This window comes from Tyto alba, unplaced genomic scaffold (assembly GCF_018691265.1).
Source record: "Tyto alba isolate M040663 unplaced genomic scaffold, T.alba_DEE_v4.0 Super-Scaffold_44, whole genome shotgun sequence".
Taxonomy (NCBI): domain Eukaryota; kingdom Metazoa; phylum Chordata; class Aves; order Strigiformes; family Tytonidae; genus Tyto; species Tyto alba.
In genome coordinates, this window is record NW_024881320.1 from 1,466,496 (window position 1) to 1,482,044 (window position 15,549).

Here is a 15,549-nt window from a genome sequence, read left to right on the forward strand (position 1 = left end):
GGGTACCTGGAGGTGAGCAGCGGTTATCCGGCCGGTGGCACTGAAATCCAGCGACAGGACCATGGAGAAGCGCGTGGAGCTGCTGCTGCGGCCGGTGGTCACTGACCCGAAGGCTCCCAGGACCGTGAACATCGCCTGGATCTTCTCCACTGCAAAACCAGCCCCGGCAGCCCCCCTGAGCCTCCCTGCAACGGCTGCAGCCCCGCATCGCTCCGGCGCTCGCTGGGAGAGAGCCAGACCCGCCGCCGCTGCACCAGCGCAGCCTCAGGGCTGCAAACGGGCGCTGGAGGAGGCTTCTCCTCCTGCCTGCACCTCTGCCTGCTCCTCCCTGGGGTCTGTCCCAGCACACGGGCACCGGCTGGGCATGGGGTTAACATCCCACATGGCAAGGACACGTGTGTGCTGGCTGGGGAGTGGGGGGGACACTCACACACACACACGTGGCACCTCGCTCCAGGCCATTCATCAGCTCTTTGCAGGAGCATGGTGTACCAGACCTCGGAAATCCAAACCTGCCCTCTAAAGCGACCGATTGCTCAACAGCGCTTCCTCTCACGTCACCAGTAACTTGATCAGTCAGGAGGAGTGCAGCCCCAAGCACGCAAGTAATTCCCTTCGGGTGCTTACTCAAGGTTTATCAAAATAGCAAATCTGTCGGGGCTGGGCAGGGTGGGTGAGCGGCTGCGGGGGGGCTCCACAGCTCGCGTACCTGAGACGCCGCCGGCCACGCTGCCCGCCGTGCCCACCAGATACTCCAGAGCTCCCTGGCAGCACCAGGTCCTGCCAGCCCCGCTGCGGCCCAGGGCCACGATGGCCTGATCCTGCCGCCGCAGCAGCAGGTTCCTGTAGGCTCTCTGTGCCACTGAGCAGATGTGCGGGGCCGCGCTGTCCCGCTTCCCCTTGAACGCCTGCGGGCAGAGAGAGAGTGGGAGGGTACACCCCAAAGCGGGTTCCTTGTAGAGAAAATCCCAAAGACATGGCACACCCAGGGCGATGGTTTCTCCCCCAGGGAAGGGGAAATGCCACCCGGCCTCGCCACACCAGTGCCGGAGAGAGGGTTGGGGACCGACCCAGGGAACCCGCAGGAGGACCCGCTCCGGCTTGTCCGTGAGCATGAGCTCTGCCAGGCAGCACCCCAGGCCTGTTCCCTCCCCAGCCCCGGCACCCCCAAACTGCTCAGGGGGTGCAGTCACAGCAATATAGTGATTTTTTTTTTCCTGGAAACCATTAAAAATGCTGTGCTGGGAGCAGTGCCCAGCTAAAAGCACCCTCAGCCCTGAATGTCCCCAGACCCGAGCATCCCTAGTCCTGAGTGTCCCCAGAGCATCCCTAGCACCAAGTGTCCCCAGAATATCCCCAGTCATGAGTGTCCCCAGAACACTGCCGGCCCCGAGTGTCCCCAAAGCATTCCCAGCCCCAAGCATCCCTGGTCCTAAGTGTCCCCCGAGCATCCATAGCACTGAGTGTCCTCAGATCATTCCCAGCCCCAAGTGTCCCACCAAGCATGCCCCAGAGGAACCCTGGTCCTGAGCATCCCTGGTCCTGAGTGCCCCCAAAGCAGCCCCAGCCCCAAGTGTCCCCAAAGCATCCCTGGAGCACCCCCAGTCCCACGTGTCCCCGGAGCATCCCTGGAGCATCCCCAGTCCCGAGTGCCACCCGGAGCATCCCCAGCCCTGCGTGTCCCCAGAGCATCCCTGGAGCATCCCCAGTCCCGCGTGTCCCCGGAGCATCCCTGGAGCATCCCCAGTCCCGAGTGTCACCCGGAGCATCCCCGTCCCCGCGTGTCCCCGGAGCACCCCCCGCCCGTCGCGGCCGCGCTGTGACGGTCCCACGGTGCCATCTGCCGGCACCGCAGCGCCCGGCGCCCTCCGCCACTGTCCCCACGGGGGTCGGTGACCGCTTCCCACGGGAGATCCCGGCCGCCCCGCTCACCTTCCCCGAGGTGCCGGTGGCTACAAAGCCGGGCCTGATGGCCACCAGGCTGGGCCCGGCGGAGGTGTAGGGGAGCCGGGCCCGGTAGCGCTGCTGCAGCGTGTTCACGGCGCTGCACTCGTTGAGGTTGACGAGCGCGGCCAGATCGTCGGCGTAATCCAGGCTGGGGGGGTTGGTCTGCAGGAAGAGAGCCAGAGCCCCCCCTGGAGCCCTGCCCGACCCCCTCCCCGGCACCCCGGGGGCGACAGCCGGGGCTGCGCGGGGTCTAACCCTGCAGGGGTGCTGCGGGCAGGGCTCCCATCCCAAAAGCGAGGAGGGGGCTGCTCACCCGCTGCACGCTGTCCTCGTCCACCTCGGTGACACTGCCGTCCGCCTCCCGGCGCACCCTCACCCTCCCCGCCGGCAGCTCGGGGGTCCCCACGTCTGGCTTCAGCTGCGTGGCTGCAACCAGAGGCCGATGAGTCCCCCCGGCGCAGCTCCGGGCAGAGCCGGCTGCGGCGTGAGGAGCTGCCGACCCCAACCACAACCCCGCTGGGACACGGCTGGGTGCAGCACCCAGCACCCATCCTGCTCCCGACCCGCAGCCGGGCTGGAGACAGCTCTTATCTTGGGCGCCGGAAGGCGAGGGCAGAGGAAGGCAAGTTACCGAGCATGAATCCATCGTGCTGGATGAGCCAGACCTTCTCCGCTTCGTACCAAACATCCCTCGGAGCCTGCGGGGAGGAGAGAGGGGAATGGTGCAGGAACCAGTGGAAAACTGAGCTGGACGAACTGTATTTGCCCCACAGACAGCAGCAATTCCAGCCAGCACCCCTGCACCTCCTCTGCCCGCCTGGCCAGCCCCGGGGGGCACCTTCCCCCGGTCCCCAGCCGAGCACACGCCAATGGCCAGAGCTGCACAAAACCAGAAAAACGGCATCAGGGCCCCAAGACATGGGGTAACAGCCCAGCACACAATTTACCTGGTCCTTGGCCGTGCTCTCGCCTGTCTCTTTGCTCTCTCCAGGTGCCTCTTTGCCCTCTCCCAGTTCTTCTTTCACCTTCCCCACCTCCTTTGCCGCATCTTCTGTCTTTTCTTGGATCGCTCCTGGCTCCCCCTCGAGCCTCTCTGACTTCTTTGCAGTTTTTTCAGGCTTTTTGATTTCCCTTGGCTCCTTCTTGTCACCTCCAACATCTTTCTTCATCTTTTCCGTCTCTTTCCCAGCCGGCCCCGGCTCCTTCTTGCCTCTCGCCTTGGCTGGGGGCTGCTCGTGGCTCGGGGGTGTCCTCTTCTCCTTCTTGGTGCTCTCAGGACCCGTCCCCTTGGGCGCGCCCCCCTCTTTTGCTGGGACTTTGCTGCAGTGCTGGAGGCCCTTTCTGGGCGCAGCGGTTGGAGCCGGGGGGCTGCCCCCCAGGCGGGGGTCCTTGGGGCTCTTCTCGGGGTACGACAGCTTCGCTACCCTGGGAGCCTCCAGGCGCGGGGTCTCCGCTGGTTTGGGGGCAGCCGCTGCCGGGCTGGGCGCAGGGGACGGAGCTTTGCTGGGGGTGGCCCCTGGCTCAGCCCTCCCGGGTGGCAGCACCTTGCGTGGGGGGGCCGTGACCCCCTCGCCCCGCTGCCCCTCCGCGTGCAGCCCGTTCTGCAGCGCCTGCCCCTCACTGGGCACCTCTGGGGTGTCCCCGGCTCGGGCCTCGCCGTCCTCCCCCGCAGGCTGCCAAGCAGAGGAGAGGAGCCGGGTCTGACAGGGACGGGGCGAAGGGTCCGACCCCGACCCCAGCCCCGACCCCAGCAGCCCCAGCCGGGTGTGGGATGCCCGGGCCAAGCGCAGCCTGGCAGGAGACACAGCTCCAGCCCTGATCCTCTCGCTCTGGGCACGGCCAATGGCTGCAGGTGGCTGCCCAGACCTGGCTGCACTGGTACAGTCGGTGGCATCTTCCTCCTATTCCTCCTCCTCCTCCTCCTTCTCCCTCCCTCTTGGCCACATCCCATCCCGGGTCACCGCTCGGTGCTGTGCCCAGAGATGCCCCACACGCTCTCCTGCGCTCAGTGAGCTGAACCGGAGAGCCTTGTGCTCTGCTTAATTACTCGCCTTCCAATTAAGCAAGTCAGGAATGGTAAGTTGCATTAACGAAGTGTCCAGCGTTAATTGCTCGAGGCTGGTGGCTGGCTGGGGCTGCAGCTTGCTGCTACCAACAGCACACGGCAAGCCCCGGCCTCGCCATCCAACACAGCCCATGCAAAAAAAACCTTCACGCTCCCAACCGGGGCCCCGCAGCCCCCCGGCCCCTGAGGAGCTGGTTTGGGCTGGGGATAGACGGGGACAGCCCCAGCGCCAAGGCAGGACGCCCCAGTGCTGGCCGGGGTTCCTCACCACTCACCTCTTTCATGCTCACCTTGGTTTCCTTCTTCAGCTTCGCCGCCTTGGCCTCCTTCTCAGTCTCCCGCACGAGCTGCTTGATGAACCCCCCAGGAATGACCGACAGGAGCAAGGGGGGGGCGGATGGAGGCGGCCCCCGGTCCTCGTCCCGTATCTGTTTGCGGGAGCAGAGGCTGAGTTACGGGGTCCAGCTCAGGGACGGGAGCCCCGGCAAAGCCATCCCCGCGGGGACGTCAGCGGCACGAGCGGCGGAGCCGAGCAGCAGCGCCCTGCCCCACCGGCGAGGCCGTGGGCCCCCCGAGAGCACCCGGCTGGCTCGGGGGGGGACGCTGTGGCGAGCAGAAGGAGAAGCACCGAGAAGAAAAACCCCGCAGAGAAGCGCCCGGGTTTCCACACGCCGCCGAGGGCCAGGCGCAGCGGGGAGCTTGGCTCTGCCCGACGCCCAGCAGCTCCGGCACGGCAGGAACCATCCCGGCGGGTTGGGGAGAAGAAGCAGCTCCCAGCATCACTGCGGCCACATGCAGAACCCGCGGGACCTTCCGTGCCAGGCCCCAAGCCCAAACCGGCCCCAACTCCCCGCAGCTCCCACAGCAAAGGGCTTTCCCAGCCGTGCCACCGCGCAGCAGCGCCAGCGCCAAAACCCCGTGGGGAACCGCGGGCCCCAAACAGCGGCAAAATCGCTCAAACCAAAACATTTAGGCTGCAAAGGTGCCCGGAGCCGGCAGGGTTGGGCACAGCACGAGCCATGTGCGTGGGGAGCAGAGGGGGATGCTGCCCCCGGGGGTGTGCGGCAGGCTGGCTGCGGTGTGTGCGCTCCCCCCCCCGCCCGCCTGGCACTGAGCCCCCGGGGGGAAGCCTGTGAGCATCCAGCCCCAAAACGCCGCCGGTGCCAAACCCCGGAGCGAGACTTTCCTTCTGCTCCCAGAGCGCGAGGCGCGAGGAGATGGCCATGGCGGCGAGGAGGGACGGTGCTGTACGGAGAGACGCGCGGCCACGCCGGGCACACGAGGCGGAGAGAGAGGAGAGAGTTAGCCAACTGGCCCCGGGGCTGGCAGCACCGCGACCTTGCTGGGCATTGCCCAAATCGGAGCTTGTGGCAGCAGCCGGAGCGCGGCAGCCCGGGCACGGAGGGAACAGGGCGCTCTGGGGAGGGCACAGCCACCTCCAGCCCCCGGCACGGCACGGCGAGGGGGTGGTACGGGGTGCTGGTGGCACCGGAGTGGTGCTGGTTGCACCGGGGTGGTGCTGGGACCCCGCTGTGCGGGGCTGGGTGGCACGGGGCGGCCGCGGGAGCTCGCCCGTGCCCCGTTTTGGGCTGACCCCGGCTTCACCTGTCGAGATCATTCATGCACCGAGCGGGTCGGGGCTCGTCCGGCCCTGCCGCTCGCGCCGGCGGTCGCATCGCCTTGTACAGTAAAGGGCAGGAGCGCCGGGAGCGGCCAGGAGCCGGCTGAGGAATGTCACCGGCCTTCTCGGGCGGCAGCCCCGGGGCACCACTTGCCCTTGCTCCCATCGGGGGCTGGCACTGTCCCCTCACTTCCCGCCCCCCCGCCCCAGCCAGGGCCCTCCGGCCGTGGGGGAGAGCTGGCCCCAAAGGGCACAGCCGGAGCCCGGAGGGTGCTGGTGGCCGGGCTCCCCGCACCCGCCAGCCAGAGCTGGGACCTCGGTTCTGCTCTGCATGTGGGGAAACTGAGGCATGGAGGGGGACGCGCCTCACCCGAGCGCACGGCGTGGCACAAACAAGGGCTGGGGGACCACCATGGACACCACTCGGGCTCCCCCCCACCCAGGGAGCAGGATGCGGCCCCGTTTGGGTCTGGTCTCCACACAGGAGCCGGCTGGGGACTCGCTCCCGCTGCCACCCTGGACCCGTTGCCATTCTGGTGGGTGCCAGGAGCTGAGACCATCAAGGGGCCCCCAGTCACCCCCCCCAGCCTGGGGCAGGGAGCACAGTCCCCGTCCCCGCTCCCACCACAATCCCCCCCCAGGCCCCTCTCCCAGCACAGATCAGTGGCTGGAAGCTGGGGCTGCCGCTATCGCCATCCATTCCCACCTAAAAATAGCCCTCCCCGCCCAGGGGCCCACCAAAAAGCTCCATTCAGACCCTGACCCCAACCCCCACCACCACCCCAAAGGCCCCCCTAGAATTCCCTTACCTGGGGGGGGGCTGCGGGCACGGGGGGCTGCCGGCCCCAGGCTCTGCTGGTGTGCGGGACCCCGGGGAGCGAAGGCGGCGGCAGCAGCGTGTGCCTCCCCCCGCCACCCCCCAGCCGCGCCGGCAGCTGAGGTGACACATGTCACTGCTAAAAATACCCGCGGTGGCGGCACCGGGGCCTCGGCGGGGGAGAGGCGATGGCACCGCGGGGCCGTCTGGCTCCCTGACCCCCCTGCACCGCCTGGCACACGTGTGTGGCACCCGCACCCTCCCTGGCACATGCGTGTGGCACCCGCGCCCTGCCCAGCACACACATGTAGCACCCGTGCCCTCCCCAGCACACACGTGTCACCCGCACCCTCCCCAGCACACATGTGTGGCACCCACACCCTGCCCAGCACACGCGTGTGGCACCCGTGCCCTCCCCAGCAGACACATGTGGCACCTGTGCCCTCCCCAGCACACACGTGTGGCACCCACACCCTGCCCAGCACACGTGTGTGGCACCTGTGCTCTCCCCAGCACATGTGTGGCACCCACACCCTCCCCAGCACATGTGTGTGGCACCCATGCCCTCCCCAGCACACACGTGTGGCACCCATGCCCTCCCCAGCACACATGTGTGGCAGCCTCACCCTCCCCAGCACACGTGTGTGGCACCCATGCCCTCCCCAGCACACACGTGTGGCACCCGTGCCCTCCCCAGCACACATGTGGCAGCCTCACCCTCCCCAGCACACACATGTGGCAGCCTCACCCTCCCCAGCACACGTGTGTGGCACCCACGCCCTCCCCAGCACATGCATGTTCGTGCCGCTCTCAGCGCACACATTTGCACCCCGCGGGAGTTGGGGAACACCAGCCCAGGGCAGGGGGCTGCTGCAGGAGGGGACCCCAGGCTGTCCCCCGAGACTGGGGGGGGAAGGGGGGTCGGAGCTCCCCGGTTCCCCCTGCCAGCCCCAGCCCTGGGATGGGGAGGGACCCGAGACCAGCGCCCAAAATAGCTTCCCGTCGGCAGAAAGAAAAAGTCACGGCGGTGCTAACGCCAACGTGGGCAGCAGAGCCCGTCCCGGGGGGCCCTGCCCAGCCCCCCCATCCCCAACCCCACCTCCCCACAGACCTGCAGCCCACAGCGTGGGCAGACATCCCTCCGGCTGGAGACGGAGCAGATGGAGGGGCCGTGGGGTGACCCCAGGGGGGGCCGTGGGGTGACCCTGGCGGCACCGGCAGCTCCCAGGCCGGGGCGCAGGATCAGGCCAAGGCGCTGAGGTGTAACCCGCTCCCCCGCAGAGCTCCACGGACGCGCCCAGGGCCTCAGCACCGCCAGCTCTGGGTGGAAGAAAGGAAAGGGGAGGGTTAGTCTGGGGCGGGGGGAACGCAAGGGGTGCCCCAAACATCTCACCCCCCTGCCCAGCTCCCCCCAGGGAACAGCTCGAGGTTGTGGATGATCACAGCACCCCCCAGCCCTCGGCTCCCGCGCTTTCGGAAAGCCACCGTTTGTCACCCCTAACACACCTCCCAGGCCCTGCCAGGGCCATTTTTTGCTGTCCAGGGAGCAAAGGGGGGGGGTTCGGGGCGGGGGGCAGGGGTCGGGCCCGGCCCAGCCCCTACCGAAAGAACCAGGCGGCAGCACACACGCAAAGGACGGTTTTTATTGGGGTTCTCGTCGTATGGGGAGCAGTTGTACTGACCAACACACAGAAGCAGCTTAGCTGTGCCAAAATAATCCTTTAAAAAAATAACGGCGGAATTAGCTAAGTGTGGCACATCAGTCACAAATCGCCGAGGACTGTAAACTCTGAAGATAAGTCTCTGGGAGAAGTACTATGGGGATGTGCAGCAGCATACACCGGCACGGGGCACACCCTCCTCTGCACAATAAATATGAAAAGAGCCAAGTACATAAAACAAAGAATGATTCTCATAGATACAATATCTAAAGTTATTTACAGATACTGGCTTTTCTTACCATTAAATTACACATTGAAAACAGGTTCTCTTTCAATATATTTCTTTAAATCACTAGTAGATATTCGTGTGAATCTGCTCCTTTTTTTTTGTTTGTTTGTTTGTTTTTGTTTTTTTAAGGACCAAATGTAGTCACTGAAACAGTGCTCGTAAAAACGCCTCTCCTAGGATACTCTCGCTTTATTCTGTTTTTCAGACTCATTTTTGTTTCCCATCTCACCTGCTCTCTGATCTCTCCTTTTCCTTAAGGAAAAGGCGCCTGTCACAGCCGGGAGAGCCTCCTCCCAGCCCCACATCCCGGACAGCCCGCAGCCTCTCCTGGCCCGTCTCCTTTTCCAGCCTGGCAGTACAGTGGGATACACAAACCTGGATAAATCTTGACCCTTCATGAGCCGCCAGCTCTCTGATCCTCTCCGCAGTTTTCTAAGGAATCCCTGTGCTGGGTTTGGGGCGCTTGGCCCCAAATCACGGCACGTTTCGGCCGTCTCCCACCCGCCGCCGGCCTCTCCCTCCCTCCAGGCGCTCTCGGGGCAGAGCAGCTCAACGCTGCAGCAAGAAAACACGACCAGGCAGGCGTGAGAAGGGGGAAAACGGAGAACAAGGCAAGAATTACGACAGGGGAAAATCAGCCACCCCCCTCCCCGCTCCGGGCAGCGTCTCAGCAAGAAGAGGCGGCCTCAGCAAAAGCCAAATTTCACCCTGGAGGTGCCGCTCGGTGAAGCCCTGAAGAGCAGGTACTTCAAGCTCCACCGCAGTGGAAATGAAAAGCACGTGCTTTAACACCTTGAGTATTCTTCAAACCGCAGGGGCCACGATTGCAACGGGAATTATTTTTAGCCAATGAGTTACCCGAGGAATTTCGTGCTATTTTTGCGCCTCGCTCGGGAAGGAGGTGCTTGCTTTGGCCACCGAGAGATGCGCCCAGCGGTAGCTGCCCTCCAGCAAACGCTCGTGGCAGGGCGAGCGGGCCCATGCCATGCGGAATGGCATTCTGCTCGGGGTGGGGAGAGGGGGGGGCTCGCCTTCCCGACACCCCCGCGGAGGGAGGGAGGGTCCCTGCCGGGGCGCCGGGGGGGTGCCCGCTCCCCTCCTCGGCTGCGGCGCGGGGCAACGAGCCGAGTCCCCCCGCTCCCCAGGCCGCCTCCCCGGGCTCCAGCCTCTTTTTAAGCACCGAGAGGAATCGCCCTGAAACAGCAAAAGTCATTTTTGAAGGCGTTTTTGCGATCACCGGCGGGGCCGTCCCTGCCTGCACCCGAACCCCCGTGACACCCCCCCCCCCCCCCGGCCCCTCGCAATTAAGGAGCTTTGCAGCGCCTGAGCTCCTCGCCGAGCTTTTTCAAACATCGAGCTGATCCCTTGCCCCAATTTCAGGTCATTAATTCTCGTGAACCCAGCACAGACTCCTGTGAATAAAACGCTTGCGCTCTGAAGTGCCGAGGAATGAAGGGGAAATTTAGAAATACCAAAGCGAGGGGTTTATTTGCCAGAGTTTTTCAGATGTTTCTGCACTCACGAGCCACTGCACTGCGAGATGGTCCTGCCAGCAGTCGCTGTGCTCGTAACAGAAGGGTAAGCTGGACAGACTGATGGAAACTATTTTGATTTTATTATGAAAAACAGAATAAAGCTGACTGATCCTGCTTGAAAGGAACTGCCATTTCTATACATGTACGGAGCAGAAATTCTGTGGAATGTCAGAAGTTGGAGAAACATGTATTTAATAAATAATATAAAATGCTTTTTTGTTAAAATAGAATTCTTGGTTTTATACCTACATAGCATAGCAACCTTTACATAAACAAAATAAAGCTGAGTCTGTGATGATTAGTTTAACACAAAATAAAAATAATACAATTTAACAATAGTATTAAAACAGCCAATGTTCAATCCACACAATATGTACACCATGGAATAGAAATCAACAGAAAACAAAAGTAGATTATCTTGAAATTCCTCAGACATTTGGATATACATATGTTCTCTGTATATTTTAGATATTTTCCTTTTTTTACAATATTAAAATTAATACTATGCTTTTTCAAAATACGCTTTTCAGATTTTCTGATTTGTAGAATTGACTCATTCCTTATATTAATCAACACAACTAGAATTATTTACTTTCTACTGTACACTTCAAAATAGTCCTTCCTCCATATATATTTAGAGTGTGAGCATTTCAGAGTTAAATTAACTGTATCATTGCCATCTGCTGTGTGGGGGAACAGCGGAACCCGTGTGTGATTGCGAACGGCTGCAGCACGGAGATTATGGCCGTGATATTGAAGAAGAACCTAGTCCTAAAACTGATAAAAGCTGCTAAAAACTGCTCAGCAGCCAGGGACAGAGCAACACACAGAGCTCCAGGCATTTCACTTTTCACCAGCTCATTTACTGCAAACCTACAGAACCTACCGAAGCGCGAGTCGCCGCACGCACCGGGGCCCCATCCCACCCGCGGCGGCAACGCCGCCGTAGCAAACCCACCCACCCCTGGGATAAACTGGTTTGTGTTTAGCACCAAATACACAGCGTTTCCCATCGCCTAGGCACTGGCCTGCAAACACCCGCGCTTGTATTAAAACCCAAACCGACCCGACGATCCTATTTCCTTTTTTTTTTTTTTTTTTTTTTTTGCCCCTCGGAAGAAGCGGGGGAAGAAAAACAACGGCCGCGTTTCTAAAGGAGAGTTGTTGAAATGAAGGGAAATTCAAACGAACACGGTGAAGCTGAGGTATGTCTCCTGGAGCTGCGTGCAGCACAGTCCCTGCCCTGCCGGGCGTCCCACCCGCACAGCCAACTGCCAACAGCGCGCTCGGAGTCTCTGCTGTGAAACCTAACGGGGGGGGGGGGGGGGGGGGGGGGGGGGGGGGGGCGGGGGGGCGGGGGGGTAACGCACTGGGAACCTCAAGGCTGGATCAGCTCCAGCATCTCCAGCATCGCCACCAGCGAGGCTTCTCCCACGGCAGCAGGATGAGAAGCGACTCGGGAGGCCGCAGCCGCAGACTCTGCTCGACCAGCGACAAGACAGAAAGCTCAAACACAACTAATAGGAAGATGCTTTTATATTCAGTGAACCGGAGAGCCTACAGTTAGATGAGGGATTTCCCCCCCAGAATTACTAAATGTTCCTTTAACAGTTTCATGAGTTTGCGGAATAATTACCGAATAAATTTGAGTAATAAAAATTGCCTAATTTGTACCTGCCGTGAGGGGACATCTCAGCTGACACAGTGTCCAACACTTCACGGCACCGGCCAAGCTCCTGCCCAGCTCCAAACTGTTCCTCAGTCAGACTCTGCTTGCAGCAGGAATAACCGGAGCTTTGCTTTCCCTGCCCGTAAATTTCAACTCATAAAAGTCTCATTTTGGCTAGAGTTCGGTGTATCCCTCTTCTTGAAGCGAGACATTCATTTACAGCAACTCCCACGTTATCAAAAATGCCGCCCTACCTCAGAGTGTGGTGGGAAAGGCAAAGGGAAAGGAAAAGCACACGGAACGGAGCGGCAGCTCTCCTAAAATCTCCGTGACCCCCCGCGCCTCGCTCCTGCAGAAATTGCACATCTTTCCACCACCACGTCACTCACACGCTTGCTTTCCAGGATCTAGTCTTACAGCATTTGTCAGCTTGTACGTCAGAGACAAAGAATAATTAGAATATAACCCCTGCAGCTCTGAAGGCATGTGGATGTGTCAGGGAGGGTTTAACAGGGCTCTACCTGGCATGCGATTCTCTATTTTGAAATACAAGAAATAATTCCCATACATGCTTAGATCTCCAATATGGCTGATCTTATTTTAAAGGACTTTCAGATCATTTGTTTAAAAATCTGTGTTTAATCATTCACTCAGCTCTGTTGATGCCTGAAGCTCTAATTCCCTTTATCTTTACTTCCCTGAACATTTAAAAAGAATAAAACAAAAAGTTCTACAAATGCAGTCAGAATGTGTAAAAGACAATGCTGTGCCTCACACTGTCTGCCTTCAACAAGATTTTCTACGCATCCAGCTAAAGACCCTCGTGTAAAATAACACCACAAGAATCTTTGTCCAAGGGAAGAAACCTTCAGAGAATCTCGTACCTAAACCAGGAGCAATCAGTTGGAAGCAGTATCTAGTATTTTCCTTTAAAGGGCAGAATGCCAGCTCTCCCTCCACACCAGCAGATCCAGTCCCTTCCTCACAGATCTCCCGTTATCACTGGGCTCCCAGCTTCCACAATGAGTAGGTGAGCTTTTCGCTATGGCAATCTCTCCTAACAGCACAACCGCGTGCGAGTCACAGACGTAAAGCTTTCCTAAATTGCCGATAAATCAGTTGGCTAAAGAAGAATAACCCTTTCACTGTTTGGCGCTGGTCTGGCAGCGGCGCTGAGCGAGGGCACCGCTCGGCTGCCGCACGCCCGGCCGAGGCAGCGAGGGCCACGCCAACGAGCGTGTTCGAGGGCCATCCCAACTCGGGAACACTTCAAAAGACGCCTACTTCTGTAAGTCGAACCACAGCCTTCGTTTGGTATGAAATCTACGGTTTTGAGGCACAACGACCCAAGCGCAGACCCGTCCCTCCCCTCCTCACAGACACCAGCGTCCGGAATCTACGGTGCGCCGCATCAGAAACTGCAAAGCTCTGCCAGCAAGGATTGAGAGCAGAAAGCAACCGTGGAAAATAACGGGAAGAGAAGAATGGAACTGGTAACGAGCTTAGAAAGTACGAACACGTTACACGAGAACTGAGAGCGGTTTGCATCACGATCGGAGGGATTTTTCCAAATCAAGAAGTAAAACAAGAGCATCGCATGGTTTTGTAGGAAAAGCTTAACAACATCCAGTGCACAGACAGCGCCAGCAAGATGAGACATTTTCTCTTCTAAACCTCGGTAAATGCCATCACTGCTCCTTAACAGGGGACGCTGAGATGCTAAACATCACTTACCAGTAAGAATAACATAGGAATTGGTACTCTCCATACAGAATAATTTGAAAAATAAATGGGGGGAAAAAAAAAAATCATTAAAAGATATCACCTGACTCACACGGGCTATTTCCAAAATGCATTTTTTTCCTTTTACGCTGCACCAGATGGGAAGACAGAGTTTGCGCAGTTGAGAAAGCACACGCTCGGCAGAGTTAAGCCGCTCCCGCTTCTAGAAGCAAATACATCCAAATTTTATTACAAATGTGTTCAGGATAAACAAATGCTTTCAAAAAAATTCTCCCGGTTCTGCCAATTTGTACTTTTCTACAAGGAAACGGCGCTAGAACTCTGTGGCTATCAGCAAGGCCAGCGAGAGCAACCGCGCACGCAGGCGGGCAGAGAGAGCTGCTGGGGCAACTTCTGTGCCCGTTCTCCGGGTGCAATTCCCATCGTCTTTAGGGACTATGAGAGTTGTACCGCTGTAACTGGGCAGAAAACGTCCTCCGAGGTGTTCGCTGAATCGGGGGGAAAAAAAAAAAAAAAAAAAAAAAAAAAAAAATAAGAAGCTTAAATTCAGCCCTGACCTACCTCTTACAAAACATCACAACAAGCAGGGAAAGGCTGCCTTCGCATGCTTCGAGTTGTCTAACAGTTAAGAGATTCTAGCTTTGCTTTAGCAAGAGTTTCCACATGACATGACTGACGTCTCAAGTAGAATTAATAGCAATCTGGCATTTGATCAGCTCGCTTTGTCAGTTCCATCCTCAGTACTCTCAGACTGTTTTCAATGTGGACAGTTTGAACTCTCCAGAGAAGAAAATGAAAAAATCTTTTTGCAAGCCGAGCCATGTGATGTGTGCACGAACCTCCTGAGCTGCGCTACAGTGAAAGCCGGGGATATCTACGCTATGAGAACACGCTTGCTTAATGGGTTTGTGTACAACAGAGAAGGATCCACAAGTCCCCTAACTGAGGAGTGATCCAGAATACGTACCGAGGTACCCAGACATTTTAACCCAGTACATGCACTAGAATGCATTGGATTTGAGTAATTTCTTTTTAATTTTTAAAAAGTGCAGTTGACCTGAAATGGAAAAGAACTGTCTTTATGTTCACTGTAAACTTGTCAAAAGGAATCTGCTCTTTAAAAACTGTGCTAAAATAGTCAATTTATACAACAGAGCACTAGATGAAGCTACCATAAATTCCTCTTCACCAATTATTACTCTATTGTGTCAGTTATAGTACTGCATATACGTAGAAGAAGCAAAACGGTGGTAGCTACTATTAGTGAGTACAACAAACCAAGTGAATAATTTGAGTTCAATGTTTCCATGAAGTAGCAATAACATTTAAACCACAGGACAGTTAGAATTCAGTACTTTGAAGTGCATAAGAGTCACACTGTTGATCATCAGCAGTATGGAGAAAGGTTATTATAAAGTCAGCAGTAATGGTCGGAAAGAACATGGCAACACGACAGATTAAGGGTTATCCAACATGGCAAGTCTGCAGCTCCTTCCACAGCTGAGGGGTTTGCCGGTATCGCACACGCAAGTGTAATCCTAGCCAGCAGCAACCACGCCAGTCTCCAGCACCGAGCAAGGGTATTGCGGAGAAAACAGCATCTTCCTTCCATCAGTAGTTCTAGAGTAACGGACCACGGCTGGGACACCGCCAGGGTGTGGGGATGCACGGGAGCAATATGCAGCCTCTACGCTTGGTCACTTCCACCGCTGCCAGGAGCATGAACTCACTTGCCATTGTTCCAGTCATCACAACCTCCAGAGACAGATTTCTGACATCGTCCCACGCTGTAAACATCTAAGTCTTCCTCTTCTAAGCACATCCCGCGTCCAGGATTGCACAAAGTAATTCATAAGGATTCTGTGAAACTCAGCATGTTCACCCAGTAGCTTTCCCTACGTGAACTTTGTTTCCTGTTTCTCCTACAGACCGTTGCTATTCCTGTGGCTGAGCGGTGGTTTTGAAAGCTCTACAACTGTTGAGCGAGATTTATTGAGAAACTTTGGAGCCCGACGCAGCAACCTCTGTGCCTCAGTAAAAGCTTCTGTCAGCTCTTTTTTCCACTGAACAAATTCTGGGTCACTCTGAAAGAGATACAGAAGTAGTTGGGCACTTCATAGTAAACTGCCAATAGCGTCTTCTCTCTTAGACAGCACTTTCAAGCAACTTATTTTAATTTTCCGCAGCAACGAGTAACCTTGG

General features: G+C 58.0%; 2 protein-coding genes across 3 annotated transcripts in view; both read right to left on the reverse strand.

Moving 5' to 3' along the window:
* MYO18B (myosin XVIIIB) overlaps positions 1-147 on the reverse strand; it is a 69,248-nt gene extending 69,101 nt beyond the window's left edge. The window contains 1 exon segment of the mRNA XM_042805070.1: positions 7-147. Coding sequence (XP_042661004.1) covers positions 7-132 — 126 coding nt within the window. The 5' untranslated portion in view covers positions 133-147.
* Positions 148-8,073: 7,926 nt separating this feature from the next.
* The window catches only part of GRK3 (G protein-coupled receptor kinase 3), a 76,877-nt gene continuing 69,401 nt past the window's right edge, over positions 8,074-15,549 (reverse strand). For both annotated transcript variants that reach the window (XM_042805072.1, XM_042805071.1), the window contains one exon: positions 8,074-15,431. In XM_042805072.1, the coding sequence (XP_042661006.1) occupies positions 15,270-15,431 (162 nt within the window). In that variant the 3' untranslated portion in view covers positions 8,074-15,269. The remainder of the gene's footprint in view (positions 15,432-15,549) is intronic.